The sequence below is a fragment of the Leuresthes tenuis genome, unplaced genomic scaffold (assembly GCF_036924035.1).
Source record: "Leuresthes tenuis unplaced genomic scaffold, fLeuTen1.0.hap1 SCAF_3, whole genome shotgun sequence".
Classification (NCBI taxonomy): Eukaryota; Metazoa; Chordata; class Actinopteri; order Atheriniformes; family Atherinopsidae; genus Leuresthes; species Leuresthes tenuis.
This window is the reverse complement of record NW_027325357.1, coordinates 20,630,438-20,653,888: the sequence shown is the minus strand read 5'-3', so window position 1 is coordinate 20,653,888 and position 23,451 is coordinate 20,630,438. Positions and strand designations below refer to the sequence as shown.

The 23,451-nt window shown below is 44.0% G+C and overlaps 2 protein-coding genes across 3 annotated transcripts; one reads left to right on the top strand and one right to left on the bottom strand.

Moving 5' to 3' along the window:
- Positions 1–707: 707 nt before the first annotated feature.
- On the top strand, positions 708–7,268 carry LOC140303636 (matrix remodeling-associated protein 8-like). Its single transcript, XM_072382472.1, has 12 exons — positions 708–917; positions 1,375–1,401; positions 1,524–1,829; positions 2,224–2,325; positions 2,421–2,554; positions 2,634–2,813; positions 3,673–3,814; positions 5,990–6,148; positions 6,247–6,271; positions 6,360–6,445; positions 6,679–6,750; positions 6,838–7,268. The coding sequence occupies exons 1-12, from the start codon at positions 875–877 to the stop codon at positions 6,858–6,860; spliced, it is 1,299 nt and encodes a 432-aa protein (XP_072238573.1). The 5' UTR covers positions 708–874; the 3' UTR covers positions 6,861–7,268.
- Positions 7,269–8,257: 989 nt separating this feature from the next.
- Positions 8,258–23,324, bottom strand: per3 (period circadian clock 3). 2 transcript variants are annotated; one of them, XM_072382471.1, is made up of 22 exons: positions 23,184–23,324; positions 18,059–18,480; positions 17,127–17,287; positions 16,896–17,014; positions 16,376–16,574; positions 15,001–15,052; positions 14,643–14,791; positions 14,389–14,467; positions 14,179–14,285; positions 13,811–13,967; positions 13,543–13,651; positions 13,202–13,330; positions 12,997–13,105; positions 12,781–12,892; positions 12,564–12,688; positions 12,313–12,477; positions 11,767–12,018; positions 10,806–11,665; positions 10,516–10,702; positions 10,051–10,237; positions 9,709–9,859; positions 8,258–9,627 (listed from the first exon to the last, which is right to left on the bottom strand). In XM_072382471.1, the coding sequence occupies exons 2-22, from the start codon at positions 18,352–18,354 to the stop codon at positions 9,505–9,507; spliced, it is 3,828 nt and encodes a 1,275-aa protein (XP_072238572.1). In that variant the 5' UTR covers positions 18,355–18,480; positions 23,184–23,324; the 3' UTR covers positions 8,258–9,504. The 2 variants fall into 2 exon arrangements, with proteins under 2 accessions (XP_072238572.1, XP_072238571.1); XM_072382470.1 differs by having other exon boundaries at positions 12,988–13,105; positions 17,127–17,284.
- Positions 23,325–23,451: the final 127 nt, after the last annotated feature.

Below are 23,451 nucleotides of genomic sequence, written 5' to 3'. Positions count from 1 at the left end.
AAAGGAGCTCATGTAATAGCTGTTAACATCAAAAAGACAAAATCTGGTCACCAGCTTTTCCACTGACATTTAAATGTTTTCTCTTTAGTGGTGTTGTGAAGTGGTTACAATTTCACACTTCATTTAATACACGACAACGATAAACCTAAACTCCCATGACATGCATAAAAGATGGAGTCTCATCGTCCCACTAACACGTTTCACTCATGGTGCCAAAAGTCCTACATTTAAGATAACGTCCTTTAGTTTAGTTACTGCTTGGACAAAAGTCGACATGCTGACTCCAAAAGCTATATTCTAATTCTTGTTAATGCTAATATTATTGCACTGAAAATGTGTCTGTTAACTTCACGTCTTCCTTTCGCTGTACTAACCCATAAAGTGTTAAAAAGCTAGATAAACTAGCATGTTGGGAATACTCAAGAAACTAGCTTCTCGTAACTCCTAGGATAAAGTTCAAACATGCTCCCACTCAGATAACTCTCAAATGTCAAGAGGCCAGGGAGTTAGTGCAGTTAGAGGGACATCTCAAAAAGTCTAAACCCCTTTACACTTGTATGTCATTATGCAAGGCAGGTAGACGAGAAACTTTTAACGAGAAACCCCAAGTTCGTGAAGGCAAACGAGTCTCTCGAGACGCTGTACTGTAATAAGTCAGTGTGAGGAGGGGGCGCGGCGGCGTCGAGTTTCATTTCCCGGCTGGGACCAGTCCCGCTTGGTCCTGTTTTGGTTCGGAGTCGAGGCTCTCCGCGATGCATTTCTTCCAAAGGTGAACCAAATAAATCCGTTGCTGTCGTGGGAAGTGAAACGGGAGGTGCTTTCTACAGTTCAGTCGTAGATATCTGACAAGTATCAAAGCTGCCAGAGGAACAAGATGAGGGAAGACGTTACCCTTCAGGCTCTCCTCTTGATCCACAGTAAGTAGGCTGAGGCTCAGTGAATCTTTGTTACAAGCGCGTGTTGAATATGGAAAATATAGAACATTAATATCAATTGCCTGCAAAGCTTTTTGTGCTCATAAATACACCAAGTAGAAGAATTACTGTCAGAAAATGCTTTCTTAAAATGTCTATTTTCTGCTGTCCTCTGATCTGGATTCTGTGATAAAAAAAAAAACTTTTTTTGTTGTTTTTTTTAAACATTGAGGTAGAAAAGTCTTCACTATCTATCATGTCCAGGCTGAAAATAAAACCTGGCCCGCCTGCACAGTCTGCACACATTTTTGTCTAATGAATAGTCAGGGTGTATCACATCAACGTGAAACTATGCATTGGTCAGAGTGTGCTTATGCCTTTCATTATTATTTCCAGTTCGATCCATTTAACGCTTCAGTCATTAACATTAACACATTCACTTCTACTGTTTCTATTTCAGTCTCTGCGGCCTGCTTCTTCACTGCAGGTATGTTATGCTTTATAGTGCGCAGCTGTGATTCACATCTGCATCTTCCTCCTCTGAGCTTTTTCTGAGTCCAGACAACTCTCTTTCTCTGCCCCCCCCCCCCCCCCCCCCCCCCCCCCCAGTGTCATGTCAGTCTGACAGCAGCAGCAGCGTGGTGGTGGCAGGTTACAATGTGAGCTCCCCCGCGGGCTCGAAGATAGTGCTGCAGTGTGTGAGCACCCGCATGGTGTGGACCAGGGACAGGGTGAGGGACAGACAGAGGGTGGTCCACTGGGACATGTACCGGGAGTATCCGGATTTCGCCATGGAGAGAGTGGTGGACATGTTCTCGGCAGGAGACCAGAGGATCTACAACTCCTACAACGTGGGCAGGGTCGGCCTCACCCCGACGGCCTTCAAGGATGGAAACTTCTCGCTGGTCATCAAAGGTCCCACGCTCTGTTTTTCAGGGTCATGAGTGTAACTGGGACATAGTTGCTTGGTTGGTGTGTCACTTGTAACAAACCTGATTAGCCAGCATCTTGTCTCAGAATTGGTTCAGGCAACATCCGGATCTTACGTTATGTGTTTATTGAACTAGTGCCTTTGTGTTTCAAGCCATAGGCTTTCTTTATTTGGAACGGGTGTTATATGATGGGGGTCATAGTGAAGGGTGACGTGGATCAGATCGCTTCTCTCATAAAGCAGTACAAACAAGTACAAATGAGAAACGTCGTTTGGTCTACACATATCAACTGTTTCAGTTACACAGAAACAATAGGAAGCCCTCCTTATTGATAAACTATGATGACTTCGCTTTTCGTTTTGTTTTCCTTCCGACAGGTGTGACGATGAACGACAGAGGTCTGTACTCCTGTAACCTCCACCACCTCTACTGCCACCTGTACGAGACAGTCAGAGTACAGCTCAATGTGACTAAATCACGTATGTATCGCTCCAGACTATCGTGTGAGCTGATGTACACGGTGCTTTGACTCCACAAACGACTTTTGTTTCCGTTCGTCCCTTTGCCACAAAAGGCCGTAAAGAGCAGCGCTTCTGGGACGGACAAAAGGCCGTGTACGTGGTGCTGCTTGGGAGCACTGCGGTTCTGCCATGCGTCAACAGACGGACCGTCTGGACAGACTGGAGCAGCGAAGAGGAGGACCAGCAGGTGCAAATTGATCTTGTTTTTGATTGAATTTCTCCTGATGCAATACATTATATTGACTGAAGACGCCTCACCTTGCCAGGTGGTCCATTGGGACCGTCAGTCTCCAGGAGTCCGGCATGACTACGCCGATCGGCTGGTGGATCTGTACGCCTCTGGGGAGCAGCGTAGCTACGGACCTCTGTTCCTCCAGAGGAAGATGAACATCAGCAATCAAGCATTCTCAGAGGGAGACTTCTCACTTACCATATCAGATCTGCAGGTGTGTGAAAGGAGAGTAACATAGCGCATGAGCAGAGTCCTCACTGCCACTGCTGCTGAGGAGTCGTGTGCTCGTGTGGACGAGGTTCACGAACGTGTGTTTGGATGGGTGTGTGCATGTAATACAGTATTTCAGGAAAACACAGAGCGTTTGTTAGTAATGCATCTGTTGTCAAGTTAAACTTTACAGCCGCACTGGGAAACAGACATTGGCAGCCACACTAAGTTGAGCAATTACTTGAAATAAAAAAAAAACAAGGCTCAGCAGTTGTTGCCGTTTGTTACGACAGCAAGCAGGTTTATGGTTGCAGTCTTGTGGAATGTAAAGAGTCCCAGTGGTTTTGGCAGAGTCCAGAAATGAGAAACTTTATGTCTAATACAGGCTCTGGAATCAAACTGTGGCTTGAGGCCAGTTTTTGTGGTTAGACGCCTGGTGATGTTTAGCTTCCTGTTGACGTCAGGTGATCGCCTGCCTCCTCATTCAATGGTTCGGTAAAAAGGACGACATTGGTGCTGCTGCCAAGTAGGCAGAAAGGTCCTCATCATCAGGCCAAACGTTTAATTTCATTTTCAAATTCACCATATTTCTTAAGAACTGATGACATTCCCATCACCATCAGATGTGCTTTGCGTTTAATGACTGCTGGCGGATGTTAGCAAGCTAACAGGCCAAACAAACTCTGCGATTGTGTTGCAGAAACCTTTATAAGCATTAGTTTATTTCCACTGTCACAATTGGTGTCGGCGTGTTTCCATTCAGGTTGACTTCACCCAAAAGCAGAATCAGAAACGAGTTCATCTACTACCTTTATGTCTCTGCTAATTATCCAATAAAGTTTAACAAACGTATGTTTTGGCAGCCTACAGACAGGGGGATGTATTCCTGCCATCTCCACCATCATTATTGTGGCCTACACGAGAGAAGAGAGTTTCAGGTCACAGTCGAGGCACCGCTGATTCAGGCAACCGAGCCGGCCAAAGCGTTGCCTAGCGAAGAAAAAGGTAACATACAGATTCTAGTTATCATATGTCAGCATAAGTGCCTCGAAGAGCGGATGCTGTATCACTTAGTGGATTTGAACTATCATGTGTACAATCAGGAAAAGAAACACACACACACACATCTGTTCTTTCCTTTACTCTTGTTTTGTCCTCGTTAGCTTCTCTCTGCACGTCTTTCCGATGTTTTTCATGAGCAATATTCTTTTTTTTCTTGCTCTCCTATGACGCCAGCCCCCTCAAAACCACACACATATACACATTTACCCGCATCATCTTTCAGCCTGCTCTCAATCCATCATCTGCTTTTTATATGTTTAACTTGCGAAGCTAAACATTTGCTCGTATTGCTTTCTAATTCTGTGTGCTTGCAGTTGTATGTGCAGGTTTTTCTCAGTGCTTTGCCTCAAAAGCCATTCCGCTGGGTTGGATGTTGGAAGAAGAGGAAGGAAAGTAGAGGAGGTGTGTGGGGGGGGTGAGATTGGCATGTTGTCTTGCCAGCCACTCGCATCAAATTCTTTGATAATGAGATAGTTTCCGGTGCGTGTGTCCGTTTTTTTTCCAGAAGACACCTGAAACAAAGACTGATGGCAGATGGATCAATGTAGGAAAATCATTGAGAGAGTTTTTACTTGTGGCTGTCTCTATGTGTGCAAAAGAGCGGGCCAAGAAGGCCGATCTCATTTGAATGGAATCTCTTGGATAGTCTTTTGACTGAAGTCCAGCTCTGCCCACACAAATAATCCCTCGCTCTCTGAGCTGCAAAGAGACGGCTCAGGGCCTGTGCCACGGGAATTACACTGGTTACATTTGAACTTATTCATCTCCTGCTGAGGAATATGTTTGCGACTGCTTTCTGTTGTCTCCTCTGCAGTATTCTGTCTTCTTATCTGTTTTGTTTTGCCCTCTCGACTGTCTGCTGCTCTGTTGTCTTTGGCTTAACCCTGACATACTGCAGAAGTTTCCCCATTTCCTTTGCCCAACCACCATCATCTTTCCTTTGCTCCATCTCCCTCCTTTGATGATTTCACATGCTCAGGTTTATTTTCATCCCAATCCCTTTACCCTCCCAGCCCCCACCCCCAGCCTTTAATATAAAGAAATGGAAAGCTTTTCTGTAGTTTGTGGAGAAACGGGACGTGTACTTCATCTGCTCAGCAGCTGGCCACACAAAGAGACAGCCAAAGGGAAAGAAAGATAGATGGAGAAAGACGGTGAGGTGTTTGGTTTTTGAGTTGGTGAGACAGAAAGGAGAAAAAGGGGGGAGGAGAAGAGGATTGAGGAGGAGATCATTTCAACCCTTCCATCAAGGGTGGACAACTTGTTTGATCACAAACACGTTTGGTGAAACTTCACTGAACGATCTGAAGAGGATGTTTTTTTGCAGAGAGGCAGAAAAGTTTGCATTTAGGATGTCGGGGCTCGCTCTGCTCTTGCTGCCTTTCTGTGAAGCAGGCCTCTGGAGAAACCTCTCACCGTCCTCTTCCTCTCCCTCGGCTCTCCTCCTCCATTCCTCCCACCTCCGTCCTTCCTTCATTCCTCTGGTGCTCTGCTTTTCTGTGTTTTACTGCCAGGAAAAGTAAATCACGGCATGACACCAGTCTGGATCTCATTTTGGCTCACGTATGTTGAGTCTGAGGTCCACAGCTGCTTCTTAACTTGCACTCTTTTTCTTTTCTTGTGAAGGTAAATGAATCCAGGCTTTCCTTGGTTCTCTCCTTCTCAGCGCTCAGCTGAACCGCACATATCACCCGCAGTATTGCCGGCTGCCTAATCGCTCCTCACTTCCCTTTTGTGTTCAGCATTTTGTACAGCTGCATGAGGGGGGGGGAGGGGACAACCGCTATGTGCTAAAACTCCAAGAATTACATGTGTATGTGCAGCCAGAGGGAGCTTGTTTTAGATGTATCCTACCACTTAACACAAAGTGCTGAATGCTCAAAATTACGTTGAGCAGAGATGAAATTTAAGCCCAGTTCTAATGAGCTCTCCAATCACCAATCAGGCGACTTGTCATTTTAATCTCTACCAAGTAATGAGGGGTTTAGTCACAAGATGAGTCATGTCTAGTCAATGTACTCCTGTCAACCATAAGATGACAGACTAGGTTGTTTGTGAAAGAAAGGATGACGAAAAGGGTGTCAAAGTGCTGACTGTTGGGACTTCTGTACCATTCAGACGCCACTAAAGCCGAGTCACCGCGAGTCATCACTGTCATCCTGCCTGACCAAAGACACCACTTTCTCCTGCCACTGGGCTACGTCCTCACCTCCTTCCTGCTCCTGGCATTCATTATCCTCATCATCATCCTCATCACGCGACGGCGCAGAGCCAAAGGTCTGAACTGGGCTGTCTGGGTCTGATTCTTTGTGATTCACCCCTGATTTCCTTTTATTGTCGTCTCATCAAAACGCTCTATTCCTTTATGTTCTCAGAATTTCACCCTCGGGCTTCTATAAGGTGAGTGCTGGCCGCACACAAACGCACACGCGTGCAGTTGCCGTCTCACCCCCTCAGCACGGATGCGTGCGATGTGTCACTGTGACAGGTCCGGCAGAAGCTGCAGCAGCTCAGATGAGTACGAGATGGACGTCAGTGATGTGGACGTGTGTTGTCAGGAGGAGAGGAGATTTGGTGAGTTACATGTGTGATGCTCTTCTGCATCCCCACCCCCCACAGGGTCTTTTGGTGCTGCTTGATTGTTTTCATGATCTTAAATGGTTGCAGTTGTAAAGGTGTGGATGTAGGGCTGTTGTAGGCGGGTTCATCATTCTTCTAACTGGGGAAAGGGAGAAGTGTAAAGTCTTGTTTGTCTCTTCATTGGCTGGTAAAAAACTTGTCCCCCCCCCCCCAAACCCTGTGTTCAGACTACAAGAACAACTTGCTTAAAGAAAAGGCCCACATGAACACTCAGCCAAAAGTCATTGATCTCGACAAAGGTACGTGCACACATGCAATGCACAGTCGACCATCTTGAATTGCCTCCCCTTTTTCTTCCTCAAGCTCGGCCTTTGTTTGTCTTGCAGAGATGCAGAAGTTTTCCAAGTGAGAAAATGGGGCAGAGGCGAAATCCGAGTCACTGGCTGGTCCAGAGGCTGCGCTCCAGTCTAAACACCTCCACACGGCCTTCTGTCCTGGCAGGAGAGACGCCGCAGCAAAGCAGCCACTGCTGCGAGAATGCTTTGTTGTGAAATGCAAAAGAACTCACTGAAGCCACGTGTTGTCAGCGTTAGACGCGTACATGTTTGCTTTTATTGTACTCTGTGTGATTTTTAAAAAAAAAAAGCCCCAGAAAGGGCCCACTGTGCAGCGGGAACCAAGCCTCGACTGCTTTATTAAGGAGAAATGTGTACGTGACTAGAATTTGCCGAGTTGTGACACGTTAAATGCAGATTGTCTTTGTCAATTTGTCATTTGAATTAATGTTGCTCTTGTTAAAAGATTCCAGCGTTTTCATCCCCCCCCCGCCCCCCCCCCGCCCCCCCCCCCCGCCCCCCCCCCCCCCCCCCCCCCCCCCCCCCACTCTCTTTAGTCCAATATTGCAATATGTATGGACCGAAGCTCTTTTGAAATGTTGCTGCTGCTGTGTAGGATTTCCGAAGGCTGTAACTGAATGCTAACTGACCAGTGGTGCAGTTTATAGGTTGTTTTTTTTTTATGCTCATACTGTAATTTTGCTGAATCTTGAAACCTGTATTTGTCAAGACAACTTACTAAATATCACACAGTAAAGACAATCATTCATTAAATGTTTAGGCACAGGAGAAATGTTTTCTCACAGAGACACCTGACTGTGTCGAGCTGTTGAATGTCCGTTCTTGTCAAGTATCCCATTAAGTTGTGATAGTGGAATGTACGCACAGTACACTGTGGGCCAGTGTTGGGCTTCATGTATGATTTTGCTGTCCTGATTCTGTTGTAATTCTGCCATTAGCTGCGTCTGATCTTCACGGTAGAACTGTTTTGACTTGTTGGCTTCAGCCCACGTTTTTCCCGGTGGTCATGAGCGCCCCCTAGCGAACGAACCACTGCATCTATTGTGGCTTTTGTGTCATTTAGTCACCCGATTCGCCTTTTATCTTACTTTGCCGAGCACATTCACGCATCCTCCAGATGCAACTACAAATTGTGGTGCTGCATTATACAGCTAATAAAGTTTTTAAAAAAAAATAATAATAAAAAAAGAATGACCATGTTCAGTTGTTTGCCGTTTTACCTATAAAAAGTCAAATGTTATGACACTCTATGTGTAATAAAACTTTAAAAAATACCGTGATTTGGTCCCCACCACTGCATGCAGACAATGTGTGTGTGTTTAAGCCTTTGGAGCTGAGTCTGCCCCAGCTGGTAGCACCAGTGGTTGTGTTAATTGCGTCTGTGGTAGTTCATTTCAGTTCAGCAGTTCGAGGATGTTGTGCTTGTCAGATAATTACGACAACATACAACTTAAGTCATAGGTCATTTAATCATTCCTTTGTGTCACAAACAAACAGTCCCTGAATTCAAGACAAATGGCTTTTTATACACTTGGTGAAGTTTGTGTACATTTTATATAAAATACACAGTACTGTAATATACTTTCAATCTAAAAACGGTAGAAAACCTGCTCTGTCTTTCACTGTTAGACAAGTGTATCGGAAGGAAGCAGCTTGCACACTCAGTCACTCCCAAGCTCACCTGCAATTCAACCGCAGCACAAGACGGAGAGCGACGACATTCATGGAACGACAGTGAGTTCGGCAGTTCCCCCCCCCGTCTCTCTCTTTATACACACGCAACCAGTCAAACAGACAGCGACACGGTCCGAGAAGAAATTCAGTGAGTAAACGGGAAAATCTGTTGAAATCTTGGGCTATACTTACTACAGGGCGATGATCGAGCAAGATACTGGGTGCTGAGAGGATTGGATGTGGGGTTTTCAGCAACGGGCTGGACTTTTAGCGGTGATTTCAGTTTGTTGTGAAATAACATTTTAAAAAAGAAAAAAAAAGGACAAGAAGAAACCAAACTGTGGCATAAGAGCGCAGTGAACTCCAAATAACAACTTACAAGATTTGAATCTAAACATTATAAACAACAAAAGTGTCTTTGTCTTAGTGCTGCCCCCCCCTCCCCCCAAAAAAGAATTCTACCATGCATCAATCAAGGCAGATTATCACTGTATGTCACTGAAGGAGTTCATGTGTTACACAGACTGTACAATCTGTCCACCACATTATTTGAAGAGTCTTGCGTGTGTTCTGACACTCAAACCGGGCCGGCACCACGCACCCAGTCACACACACTAACTGCACAGGTCCTGCGGGGGTTTACACAGTGCTCATGTTGTGGGGCAGCAACTACAGGACATTTATAGGAGACAACTGAAGGCTCATAGTGCCAAAGGATCTGGAAAGTCTTAAATATGACATACATCCCTCCAAGGGCTCTATAAACATTAAAATAATAGATGTATAATATCAATGGTCCAGTAAAGACAGTCACACCAAGAAATAATGTCAGTAACATGGCCGTCTTTTGCCTCCACTGCTCCTTAGGGCCTGGTCCACCTCTGTTGCCTTTACAAAAATGCCTCAGCACAGGGATCCACTCCTCTGGACTGGTCAGAGGAGATGAATGGTGGGTGTTATTTGGGTTACTGACAAGGCTGGTTCACCGTGAGATGGGTTGTGGCTGTTTGTGTTTGAGGTCGCTTAAGTGCCAACCAAAGATCCGGTGGGATCCAGCTGAGGGCTCTCCACTGGTGATGAACTGTCTGGGGCAGGTGGGTGAGGGGAGTGGGCCACACCAGCCCCTGAGTTGCAGCTCACACAACCCTGAGAGATACAGAAATGTATTTAATGAGCAATCATGCCATCACAAGGAGGAAATTTACCATTTTAAGGTCCCTGTGGTACCCGTGTGTCTATTTCCTGTGGGATGGTGTGCCGCTGGATCCAAGGATGGACCACAGCAAGCTCCTCTCTCTGCTCCTGGCTGAACCAGGGCTGATGGGGTTGAAGCATTCGAAGCTTCTCTCTGTCTTCTGCCAACACCTCACTCTGGTCCCTGGGGATAAAGCAAGTACGGACACAGGAAAAAGAGTTTACAGATGTGGGAATGATGGATAGAAAATAGAACACCATCCATACTCTGACCCACTAAACACAAGGCTGCCATTATGGTGCTTCCCCACATCTATCAAAAGGTTTTGTCTAAATTAATTTAGTCTTTTAGAATCACGAGGTGTGAATTCATACCTGGTGCGAACCTGGTACGTCATCATGATGTTCTCAGGTGTGTGCTGGATCATGCTCCACAGGGAATTCTCCACCCGAGCGTTGAAGCTGTGTGGGTGCTGTTCCGGGGCCTCTTGGCTCTTGCGAGCTTTGCGTGATGTGTCTGATGAATCATTGCTGGCAAAATACTTGCTGCTGTTGCTACTGCCTGTAACCAGGGACAACTCTGCATCACTTACTTTTCATCTTGCTGTTAAACCTCACTTCACTGCCTTGGTTGCATTCGTCAGTTGCTTTATTATTTTGCAATGTGAGAAAAAATAGAAGAGGAGTGTCCTTCAGATATTAGAAATATCTCCCTTGGAATAGGGACAAAATGAAAGAAACTATATTAACTCCAGTCTTGTTTCACAAATATACTGATCAAAGAAAGATGTTTGTATGGGACACCTTAAGTCTAGTGTTGAGTGGATTTTCCTTTATTACCGGTGTGTGAGGTAGATGTTCCATTGGAGCCAGATCCGGACCCCAATGAACCTCCAGACTCTCCTGATCCGGACCCCGAAGCATTGGAGCCAGTCCCTGATCTTGCATCCTCCTGTAGCAGCAAGTCAAGCAACTCACTGGATGTTGACTGGGCATCATGATTACCAGAATCACAGGGGGCATCAACCTGGCCAAGACAAAGATTTACAAGTTCGATTTAAACCAATTATAAAGTGAATAGAGTATTTTAACATACACCGACTATGTATGATGGGCAATCTGAGCCTAACCTCATTGGTGTGTTGTTCATGGAGGCTTTCAGCATGGTTGTGTCCAGTGCTGCTCTGCCCCTCACTCAGCTTGGGAAGTTCCTCTTGTAGCAGGTTGAGTTGAAGAGGGGAACTCGAACGAGAGCTGGAGAATAAAGCCCGAGGCTCAGCTGCTTCCTCTTCATCCCCAACAGAAGAGCTAGCTCGTGGTGAGCAGAGAAGAAGGCCAGGGGATATCTGTGTGTGAGGGCCAGGCTGGGCCTGGAACTGGGGCTGTGGGAAGGAGGCACTGCCTGGTGCGTAGCCGGTCATGTTGATGGGTGCTTGGGGCACAATAGACGGAACGGATGGCGGGTAAATGGATGGGAAACCCGGAGTGAAAGTTGGATAGTTGGGCAGGATGACAGCCATGACAGGAGCCACGTAAGGGTTAAAGCTCTGGGTTGAAGCCACTGGCTGCAGGTTGTGAAAGTTCTGGATATTCTGCAGATTCTGAATGGGCTCCATCTGGAGCGACTGCATGCCTGGCTGGCTCTGACCAGATTGCATGATGTTAAAGTTGTAATTGAGTTGGTCAGGAGGCTGCAGCATCATAGGAGTTGCTCCAAGAGTCTGTTGTGGTCTGGGGGGTTGCTCCATGCCAGGAGCTCCTGTGACAGGAAGGAATGTCACCTGGAGTGGGGACGTTTGACTGAGGGATGCCCCCATCTGGGGCTGCGAGGATTCCGAGGAGGGCCAGGAGGAGTTAGGAACACGGCAGGGGGGAGCAGCTGGGGAAGCATAGCTGTCTGAGGAACCCTGGGGCTTGGGTCGCCTGTATCTTGGCTTTCCTCTTCGAGAGCGATTCCAACCTTCAGTATTCACCGGACGTAGGTAGTCTCCTGTGCAGGGACAGATGCAGACCACACGTCAGTCCAAATAATGTGCACAATACATTTAGTATTCATTTAAAACATGCCTTTCTACACAAATATGCACAAACCTGGTTGGTGGGAGTGAGCCATTGAGCTGTTGTCCAGCTGCAGATAGGAGCTGTAAGGGCTCTGATGGATGCGATGGCGGAACCGGTCCACATATTGTTGTTCTTCCTTCTGGGTGTGGGCTGACAGCACCTGTTTGGTGAGCCCTAAAAATCTTCGCCCTTCTGTGGCAGGGCTTGGGGCTGGACGGACAGGGGTTGTGGCAGCATCAGCAGGCTCACTGCCCATCGGGGCATCCTCCAGAGCTGTGGCCTCTGTGACGTAACATAACATGAGGATAATAATTAAGTAAAATAAACAGCTAAGCTTTTCCCTGTATAAAACTAAAGAAAAAAAAATAGTGTAACCAAAGCTTTTGCAAACTGCAGAAAATGTTGAACTATGTTGAAAATTGGCAGGATACCAAATATACCTCTCTACAGAGAACTCTACGAGTTCACATTTGATAGTCGCCTACTGTGAGATCTACAGAAAAAAATGCAAAAACCATCTGAGCAGCTCCCATGATCTGATCACTGATTTGAACAAACTGAAAGTTTGTTGTATACCTGACTCAGGCTGTGGCACATGGACGATGGTGCTGCTGTATGAACACTGGCTAGTGACCGAGACAACACTCATGGCCTTAGAGGACATAGTGATGTCTGTTAGAGGGGCCCCGATAACAGCGGCAGCTGTAGGGCCCACTGTCACCTCACTGTCCAACACAATCACTGGAAAGTGAGGTGAAATAGAGTTAAAAGAGGCTGTAGTGATTTGTTTAATCAAGTAGTATGACATCGTACGTGTGTGTCTTTACCATTTGAACTGGCCGGACCTGCAGGCTTGTCATCTTCTGAGGTAGAGGATGAGGAAGAAGAGGTGACCAAGGATTGGGATTCGCTCTTTCGCTTCAGGGCTGGACCAGCGCAGCCCTCCAAATATCTGGAACACACAACGGTCACAAACACAGTCACAAAGACAGACAGCTGCACAAAGCCTAAGACTAGTATTGTGGCGATGCTTCCACTGCACACCTAAAGATATTGTCCACACAGTTGATTTGCTGATAGGAGGGAATGTGCGTTTGCTTCCTGCTTTCTTGGTTTACTTTGACCTCGGGGTTGGTGGCTGAGGGAGGCAGAGGTGCTGCAGAAACAAAGGGCCTTTTTGGTCATTACATGAAACATTAAATATCTGCTAACATAAAAACAGATGTTTTCACAGCGAGTGTTCTATCTAACATGCTTCACCTGTTGCACGTTTGCCATGAGGAGCGGTTTTGCGGCTGGAATCCTGATGTGCCTGCTGACCCCAACACTGCACTCTGTTTACATCAGCACAGATCTGCTGCAAGGTCATCTGCAAACGCATGCACACACGATGTATAAGATTAAGAACTTTAACAGTGGGGTAGAAGATATACATCTGAGCGGTGGTTCTCCTGTGACGTCTCACCGGCTCTCGATGCGGATCCTCCCACACGTTGCCATTGCTGTCACTTGAGGAAGCAATGCTGATGTAGTGCTCATGAGAGCCGTTACTTCCCAGACTACCATAACCACTGGAGCCATTGTTGTGGACCGGCTGTGGAAAAGAGACACAATCAACAAAATGTGTCAACAATTACGTACAAAAAGGAAAAAAAAGATTTTATGTTGGTTGAAAGATTGTTTTTACATATTTGGACAGCTGCATATAGCATTTAAGCGATGCATAAGTGAAGGGCTTTCCCTGCTTTCATTTTTAACTGTGGCGGTAAATAGTTTTGCACATCTTTTGTCAACTGAAATAATCACCTGCAGGAAAAGCTTATAGATCTTTGCTTGGAGATCTTTTATTTCCTCATGAGTGACCGGAACATCTTCCTTCGTCCGGGCAGCAAACACATCCTCATTCAGAGGACTCCTACAGAAAAAAAAAACAACAGCACAGTGATCTTTATTATCAGATCATTCATTTGAATAACTTCTCTTGGAAATGACAGCGTTCACCACCCTTAAAGAAAACAGGGGAGAAACTTAATGCCCTGATTTGTCTTTATGATGTTACGCTTTTGCCACTTACGTCCTGACTTTGTGCCGCCCGATGATGAAAGCCACCTTACGACTCCATGGGTTAATAAAGCTTGACCAGCTGGTGTCCAAGGTGATATAGTCTCCATTTTGGCAGCACAGACGCACCGGGGAGTGCTCAAATGGAGACTGGCCGGCATACTTCAATACTATGGAAAGCACGAAGGGATAAAACATTAAAAACACCTGCCTGTCGAAGCTTATTTCATTGATTGTTTCAATAGGTCTGGTGTCTGTTATATCACATAATAATATAAAAGAGTTGGGACACCCGTGTAAATAATTCAAACTGGATTTTAATTGAACAGTACAATGCGTAAAACCACATTCTGCATGTATTCAAATTCCTAGAAAACTCACCTTTCCTGTGCATAGACAGCATGAGGGGACGGTCTTCTGGGTGAATGCAGGTCAGCAATGATGTGCCAATCAGGTCCTGAGGAAGGTATCCTAGCAAAGGCACAGCTCTGTAGATGGGCATAAACGGATTAGTTTTGTGAGAACACAGTCATGTTTCATCAAAGCATTATTTAAACTCGGACTGCGCTTGTGTTTCTGAGTGTTACTGACCTGTCATCAACTTCCAAGAACACACAGCCGGGGGAGTGTGTTGTAGTGAAAATGCGCTTGTCCATAGGGATCCGAGGAGCTGCAGAAAGAAGCAAGAATAAGAACAATGCAGCACTTTTGACTCAATGCCTCCGCATATCGACAAATGCATTCATATTAATATTACAAAATACCAAAAAGTTGTGTATCCTATTACCATTTACTGGATAAAGCGGCTTGTGTTGTGTGCAGTTTGTGGTCTTAATTTTTTTTACCTTCATATCCAGAGATGATGCGTTCAGCCAGTGCCAGGCAGCATGGCTCCTCATCCTCATCACTGCTCCCAGTCCCCTGAACCCTCAGCAAGTAAGGCGTGACTCGAAACGGATTGTATCGCATCTCCCCCTCACGATCCTTCCCGCCCCTGAAACATTTTCATTTCAGTTACTACCCAAGCTGGAAAAATCTGCATATTGTTTTCAAAAGTTTAAAAATATGCTGAACTACACAATCTCTTTGTTCCAGAAACTATGAGCCTTCTGTTTCACATATGCCGACTTAGTTACTTATTTACAGCACATGTGGGCCATTTTGTTTTTAATTTTAGCTATAATAATTATGCAAAATACTGACCTGATTCTGCAGAAGAAGGACTTGACCTGGGCACTATCGAACAGAACTCCAGCTATCAAAAGAGAGAGCAGAAATAGGTGATTTATCTTCTTGATACATTAATGTATAAACTAATTCAAATTTAGACAAACAATTTGGTGTAAAAGAAGCTGTTCAGTCAAATACAAATTGTATACAACTGTATTGGCATTTGATTATACATAATAAAAACAAAGAAATTAAGTGTAACATCATTATGACCGTATATTCTATCTACCTCGGAGGAAAATAAGATTTGGAATTATTCTGAGCTGCCTCATTTAAATCCAATCTGCTGGGATTTGTTATCAAAATCACCCCTCTACAGGGGAGCCCCGAGGCTCTGTACTGGGACCCCTTCTCTTTAACCCATGCCTCAGGCAAAGTCATCCTCTCGCGTAGCATCTCGTATCACTGCAACGATCATCTGCATTGCAGTAATGCGCTGCTGCACTTATTATTTATATCAGATGACCCCAAAGATGTCAGAATGATTCTGAGCTTGTCTCTGACAAAACCAGCTGAAAGGATGAATCTCACTGACAACTACTGGCACCGTTGGCCATCCCAGTGCAGACATTCCACACAACACAAAATCAACATAAATATCACTTCTTTAACTATCTCATAAACAAAGCTTTTTAAAAAGAAAAACTTGGATATCATGATTGATGACGAGCTGTTCTTCTCTGACCCTGTTACATCTGCCTCTCGATCATGTTGCTTTCCACTTTCCAACATAAGAAAAACGCAGCCCCTTATACACCTCACAGATGGTCCATAACGTCACGGCGAGTCCCTGCAGTGTCTGCACCCTGTCATCTGAACTCAGCCATTTAGGCTTATGCTCCCTCTTGACCGCTGGGTTATTCTCAAGAATGTCATCTGGCACTGTCATGAACTTTGTCGATTAGATGAGTGCAGCATTCAGTTCCATCTATTAAATCTTTGGAAAATCTCCCATCCTCTGAACACTTGACGCACTCTAGGCACTTCAGGTAAGTTGAACTTCTAAAATATGATGGTGTTGGAAGATAATGGCTCCAAGTAACTTGTGGTTAATTTTTCTTGTGTCTTCCTTGTCTCCATTGATTTTTTATTTATTTTTTCTATCCCATGAACCATTTGAAATAAACTGTGCCTGTAATCACCAAAACAATGCATCTTTTTAAAGGGTATTAAATCTGTCTGGAAGGAATTTATTAATTATTATTTTCAGTGTTGTCCAAATGTCTTTCTTTTGGCCTCAATGAATACGCACACTGATCAAAAAAAAAAGCAACGGCTGCCAAACATATGCTGAAACTAAAACTGAAGGTGAAGCAAAACTGCATGCAAAAACATACTGAAATCATACCTTTGTGTGAGTTGCTCCATGGCGGCAAATGCGGTTGTGCCGTGTGTGAGTAAAAGACATTAACATCTTGGTGAAAGAGAAGCTCCACAAACTTTGCAGACTCCAGAAACTTCCTCTTGCAGCTCATGATGCTGGGAGCCTGCTCCGATGCGTACAGCACACGGCCGCTTGACAGCGAGAAAACCACCACGAAGGAATCCTACGCCAAGACACAGAAAGACGTACGCACGCACATGTAGAGAGATGCTCACACAGGCGAGCCAAGTCACAGACACATACAAAAGCAGTAAAGACACACACACACTCATACCACCTGCTCAGGAGCTTGAGGCACAAATAAATGCACTTGTGTGCGCGTTTGAAGACTGCCAACAAACACTACGGAATCACCTTTAAACGCAATGAATACTCAGTAGGTGAATGTGCATGTGCAGGGTTAAGAAAGCGACATGTTAATGGCTCCGGTTCCTGTGAACATGTAAGTGTGTGTGTGTGTGTGTGTGTGTGTGTCTGTTCATACCGTATTTTTAAGAGTGTGCTCAGAGGTGACCCTCTCCAGCTCTTCAAGAGTGCAAACAGTGGCATCTCTCTTCTCATCCTGCCCATTTCGCATTAGCAGTTTATAGTATTCACTGTTGGCTACAAATGAAAACACAGATGCAGCTCAGACAAAAAAAAATACAGAATCTTATTTGGGCTCAAAGACAACTCTAGTCTCAACAACTAAGTGTTGTTTGGTCAGCCAGATTACCTTGCACCTGCTTGACACAGTTGAGGGCATAATGCAAGGCCTCCACAGTGCTGGCTTTGCTGCGGCTCCGTTTGTCTGAGGGGAGCCTCTTTTTCATCTCAGCCACTGTGACTATCACCTCTCTGTGGGTCTGCCCTCTGCCACCATCTACATGTTCACTGCTAAAGACACAATAACAGACGCCGGAGGGAAAAAAAAGGGTTATTATATCTGACACTGAAAAGACACAAAACACAGTAGATTGGGTTGCCAGGTCTCAAAGGTTCTCCCTAGTTTCAGTGCATGCTGCTTTAAGCACATTATGTCAGTGTGACTTAATATACTGCTTTACTGCATCGTTAGACATTTTGTCATCATACCGCCATCTCGGATGGTCGCGCTGTAGTGAAAGGGACTATTTTTAAAAATGTTCCTTTATGCGTATAAGTGATTTGAGATTTCCAGCATCATCTGCTTTAAGTATTAATGAGCACTGTGGTCCACAAACACGGCTGCATTTACTTAAAATGATGAAAGATAAAGTTCATAATATAAATATTTAATGTTCGTTGTGGCTTAATGATCCACTGCCTTGTTCAACTTTGACCCACTCCACTTTGTGCCGCAATGCAAGAAAAGCAACAACAGACACGCTGATTACTAAATAAACAGCAATCTGGTTAAAGTGACCGCTCCATAGGATATATTTTTAGAGAAAACTATCATGTTCTAAGATCTTACTTTGCTGGGTTTATTATCAAAAAGCAGATAAAAAGCAGAGGCTATAGCAGAAAAAATAACACAGATCAACATTGTAGATAACTGCTTTCGCATTTCCCTTTAACCTTAAAGTTTCTATTCAGCACAGAGCTGTGTTATGTTCTGGGTGATTCTGAAAACAGCCCGTGTAACAGGTCTGATGTTTATACAAAGCCAAAGCTCAGGTCAAGTACCTCTTGGTAGAAGTTGAGGTGGATCCTATGATGCTCCCGGGGCTATGATTAGCAGAGGAAGAAAGATCATGAGAGCCGCTGGTCATCTCCTCATAGTCTTGCCCCACTTCTGCTCCTGAAGTTCCGCTCTCTTCTCCCCCGAGACACTCAGACTGTTGATGTCCATCCTGGTGGCCTGACAACACCCCCTCTTCCCCTTCACCTTCTGCTGTGGGTGACGGCAATGCTGGATCTGCCCCATTAGGACCACTGCCACCTCCTGGCATCACTGGACTTTGGTCACACATTAATAGCATTGTGTCCAGTTAAAGTTGCAAGTTTGGGTCTTCATAAGTTCAGCAAAGGGAATGGTTTCCATATGGTGACAATAAATGAACATTCACTCAGTGCTGAATCTGGGATGCAATGATCCGTCTTGAGCACTGCGTGGTAGAGGGAAATAAAAGCAGATACCAAGAAATAGCATCAGAACAAAGTTTGCAAGACTGATTTACAGCATAGAAGAACTGACGGCTTGTTGAGACCAACCAGCTCATTTTTAGGTTAATTTGTCAGCTGTAGATCTCTCTGCCAATGAACATATCGGAAGTGGGGCTGCATTAAAAGATCAATAAAAGATCTGATATCTAAAAAGACTTTAACAGAACATTTTCATCAAAAATAATTGATTAACTGAAAGAGAGCAACCCTATCACTTTGCTTCAAACATTTCAGGACCGGAAATATCTCCTTCAGATATGCAGGGTGCCGTTACCTCACAGACCCAGCTCAGTGTGGAATTACCCACCTGTCTTATCTTTATCTCCACCCAACATCAGCTCATGCCACCTTCACTGAACCTCGGACGTGGGAAGTTTGAACGCTTTTGAATGTGCCATCTGTCTGACAGCATTAAGTGCATTATGATGTCGGGGGCCATTTTTTGTTTGCTTGCTACCCAAATTATTCATCTGGAAGATCATTTTTGAAGAAAGAATTCAAATAGGAAATAAAAAATTAAAGCTGCAATTAGCAGGAGCCAGTTTGTTCCAACCAAAGCTTGATAAGGGGTCACAGACAGATGTCTCTGTGTGTTGAGTGGTTGAGAACTTATTTATAGTTATTGGGCTCCAGAATTCTGACATGTCTATTATTATGTCTCCATTGTATTTCAATCAGCAGCACATCGTTCTTTTGGCTGTGCGGTAGGCTTCATGTTCACAATAATCTATCTAAAAAGGCCGGATTTGAATAGCTCCAACTTTACAATTATTGGTATGGCTGAACTTGTGTGTGTCACCTGAACAAAACCATGCATATTATTGTTTACTTTGCTCACCTTTTTGTTTGTTTTTGGCAATTTGATATTTGTATGTGACCGATTCATTTCGGTCTTCTTCTGCTGAGACTGGCACTTTATGCGATTAGCCACACACGTCGTTTGCTGTGATGGGCCATTAAACATGTCTGACTGAGTACTTTCTCTTTCTGGCCTGATTAGCACTCTTAGTACACACCTTTTCCGATTACACAACTATTTACTGCTTTTGTGCGTTTCAATTCTGGAACTGCTCCAGAGCTGGTTGCGTAACATATATGACACAATATACTGTGAGTGAACTTCTCCTGAACCAGCGGCAGCACAGGTGAAATGCAAAGAAATATTCGGCTGGGAGCTTTGACGCCTGGCTACACGCTCACCCTGTCTTGAGGTTATAGTGGTCAGACTGTAATTATGGCAAATGATCCCAGGCACAGCGGCAAATCCACAACAAGAAAGGCTGAAGAAGAAATAAAACCAAGAGGTTGCAATAGCCCACCAAAAGTCCAGACCTGAATGTGAATTAAAGTTTTTCAGATAACTGCTGCTGTATTCTGGTTTAGTTAGGGTCCCTGACATGTTTCTGGCTTATGAGCAATCTTGGATCAGTGGATGTAGTATGTTTTTCCTGTCCAGAAACACAGTAGCGAAAATGTTTGGATTTGTTAAATATACTTCACGGACGACAGCTGTTTGAACGAGCCCCTGTACGACCCTGACTTTGCACCCTCCCTTTAGCGGCGGCTTTGAGTAGCTTCAAGGCTCAGAAGGGCTTTCAGGACTGTGCTTTTATATCGAAACATATCATTTGCTTTTATGTAGACATTCATTTGAGTTCTGTCTGATGCTGCGCAACACTTGGTCCAAACTTGTTGTGTTTAAATGATGCAGTCTGACCTCAATCAGTCTGTCTGTTGAATTTGTCTCCAAAAGAAACAGGAAGTTGTCTTTCTAAAGACATACTGAATGCAGAAAAAGCACAGGAGTACTCAATAACTATTGAAGAATTGCATTTAAAGCCCCACCAGACAGGGCTTAATGAAGCAGTGCCATCATTACTGTTGTTCCTTACACCTGTGCTTTTATGCTCTGCCGGGCACAGAAAACTTTCATTTCGTTGTCTGAAACGTGATGCGTTTGAGAACTGTTACAAAATATAAACAAATAAAATGTTCTGCGTAACAGGACATCGGTTTTAATTGTGCAAATGTGAATAAACACAATCTGCCTTCTTATATAATCCTGGTCTGTCTGATTATCGGACGGACTCACTGCTGTCTGACTCACTCACCATTCATCAACCATTTACACGTATAGGTACAATTCATCCATCAATACCTCAGAGACCACGGGGCAACTCCGACATCCCATCATTACACGCCATGAATAAAACATTGATAATGTGATAATTAGCTGCATAATGCCTCTAACATATGAAAAATTACGAGTGGCTCACATTTTAAAATGTTTGTAAGCCCTCCAAAAGTGGCTTTAAACCAGACTCAAAGGTTGCGTCTGCAGGAAGCTAAAATAATAGGTTTGCTGTCAGTCTTTTTGCACTCTTCTCTCGGTGACCTTAACACAAGTAATAAGCTGACCCAAACTGCAGCTGCAATCACCACATACACCTGGCAGTGAGTGAGGACACTGACAACAAAAACACAGCGAGAGGCAAAAAAAACCCCCAGGAACCAGCGAATATATTCTGCATCACTCATCAGGTCGTCGCTGCAGAGTTACATAACTGTGTGTTCCAATTCAGTGTGTATAAATGAGCAATTACTCGATATTTTAGCCTTTCACCACGACAGAACAGACAAATATTGTTGTGAACTTGTATGCTTTGACTTTGTCTTAACTACACAGCCCACAAACAGGTGTCCACTCTGTACTTTTCTCCCCTGCTTCTCATACGGAAACAGTTTGAGGTTGAACTTTTGTTCAAAGCAGTTCTGAAAAGGTTAGGTGCACTTACCACACTACTGCAGAATCCTACTCCCGCTAACTAATTTGATACACTTAGTTGTAACTAATGCATTCGAAATGAGCAAGCTCACAGTGTTCCATTTCTATTGAAACCATTTTGAAGAGGTTTTTAAGAGGAAATTAATCTATTGTATTGCCATTTTCATGGCTGTAGTTTGAAATTGGTCTGTAATTATATAGCACTTTTTGACCTTATGCTTCTACAAAGTTCTTTACAGTGTTATTCTTATTCACCAAGTCAAAACACACCTATCATCAGATTTGAAGTGACAATGCAAGGTGCAGACCTAACATCAGCCTGTGTGTCTTGCTCGGGGACACTACCATGGGTTGAGGCTGGGGACCTAACTGAATGCTGCTAAAGAATAATGCAGCATACAGAGAGGTGTTTTCATTCTGTAGTTAGCTCTAAATTATATAAAAACCATGGATAAAATAGTAGAAACACCAGTTTGTAAGCTAAAAAAGTGAAAATGGCTTGAAAATGCACAAAGGGGTAAAAGTCTGACAAAAAATAAATAAATCAACGCAGCCATGAATCATCTGCCAGAAATCAAATATGCCTTTCTGAGGTGATTGAACACAATCGACAGTAACATAGATCTATTTTCCAGGATCGCTACAGATCATAGCGTTACAAACGTAAGCAATATCACAAAATAAGGAAATAAACACACGCTACACATGGTTTCCTAAAAAGAAACACACTATACTTATGATTAGAACTATTTCTGCTGGATTGAGACCTAGTTGAGCCATACATTTGATTACAGTAAAGCATGCAGCATTTCTGCTTATGCTGAAGTAAAGTCCTGAGAGGATCCGCCTATCCACAGACACAACATTTGGCTATGAAATCAGAATATTACATAACATACAGTCATTAACAAGCTACATATAAAGAGGCCTACTTACACCCTGAAGTTATCAGTGATTTCTCGAAGAAAAATACCTTTTAAGATTAAGATTATAATGAGTTTACTGACTTCTGACTATGACCATGAATTTAAGGTACAGCCAAATCAAGCAAACAGAGATGAATCCCCCATGTATATGCATTCTGCTTTCATTTCACAAGAAAACTTGAACACATTTCTCCAACAGCTTATGAACCACAACTCCACATTACAACCGTGACACTCAAATGAGGGTTCACTACTCCCTCCCGTAATGAACCCACTGGCCTCAAAACTCAGTAACCACAGCACGCCTCTTTTGAAGACGTACAGGGAGGCAGCTGCTAATCCACCTGAACAACGTAAATCACGTTCATCATTCATTTTATGTTATGTAAGATGGCACACATCTGTCCAGTTTAAATTGAAACAACAGTGCTACACTATAATGTAAATTTGAAATTCTGACAACTTTAAGGTCAGGGCCAGTTAAATAAACAAATTATTCAAATACTGTGGTGTAACCTCAACTAACATAAACAGACCCATTGCTAGCTACAGCATATGTTGACGGCACTTTAGTGATGAATTTTTAGGATTGCAGGCAAGCATCAGCTATACCATGTTACTGATACGCTAACCAACTCAGCTTACCTTGTTAGCTGTAGTCTCCGGCAGACATGTTATTTAGCTAACATATTAGCAATAGACACAACGGACACCTGTGTCAGACTTTCAAGTTAAATATCCAATTAAAAATGCCTATTGAATACTCCCAAATTCATTTTAGGCTTTCAACAACCAAAACAACAATTACATTTCATTTGTTTACATCGAGTGTTCACTCTGGCTGGGGCTGCGGGTGAGGTAGCTAGCTGGCTTCTCCAGTTAGCTAACTCGCGAACGACACTTCAAATCTTTTATCTTATGATGAAATATTTACCTTTTCCAATCCAAGCAGGTTTTAGTTTTTTTATCCAAATGTCAACAGTCCACAAAAGTGATTGTCCGGCTGGAATAATATATGTTATTTTTAGTTATTTTTTCAGTCACGCAGCTAGAACGTCATCCATACCTAACTGCTTGACAGATTTGTGCAACGTGAGCCCGGCGCAGAAAAACCCCGCCTATTCTATGATGATTGGACGGACTAAATTAGCATCTATGACTCGATTGGACGGAATGCAAAGTAATGGGCGTGTCGAAGACTA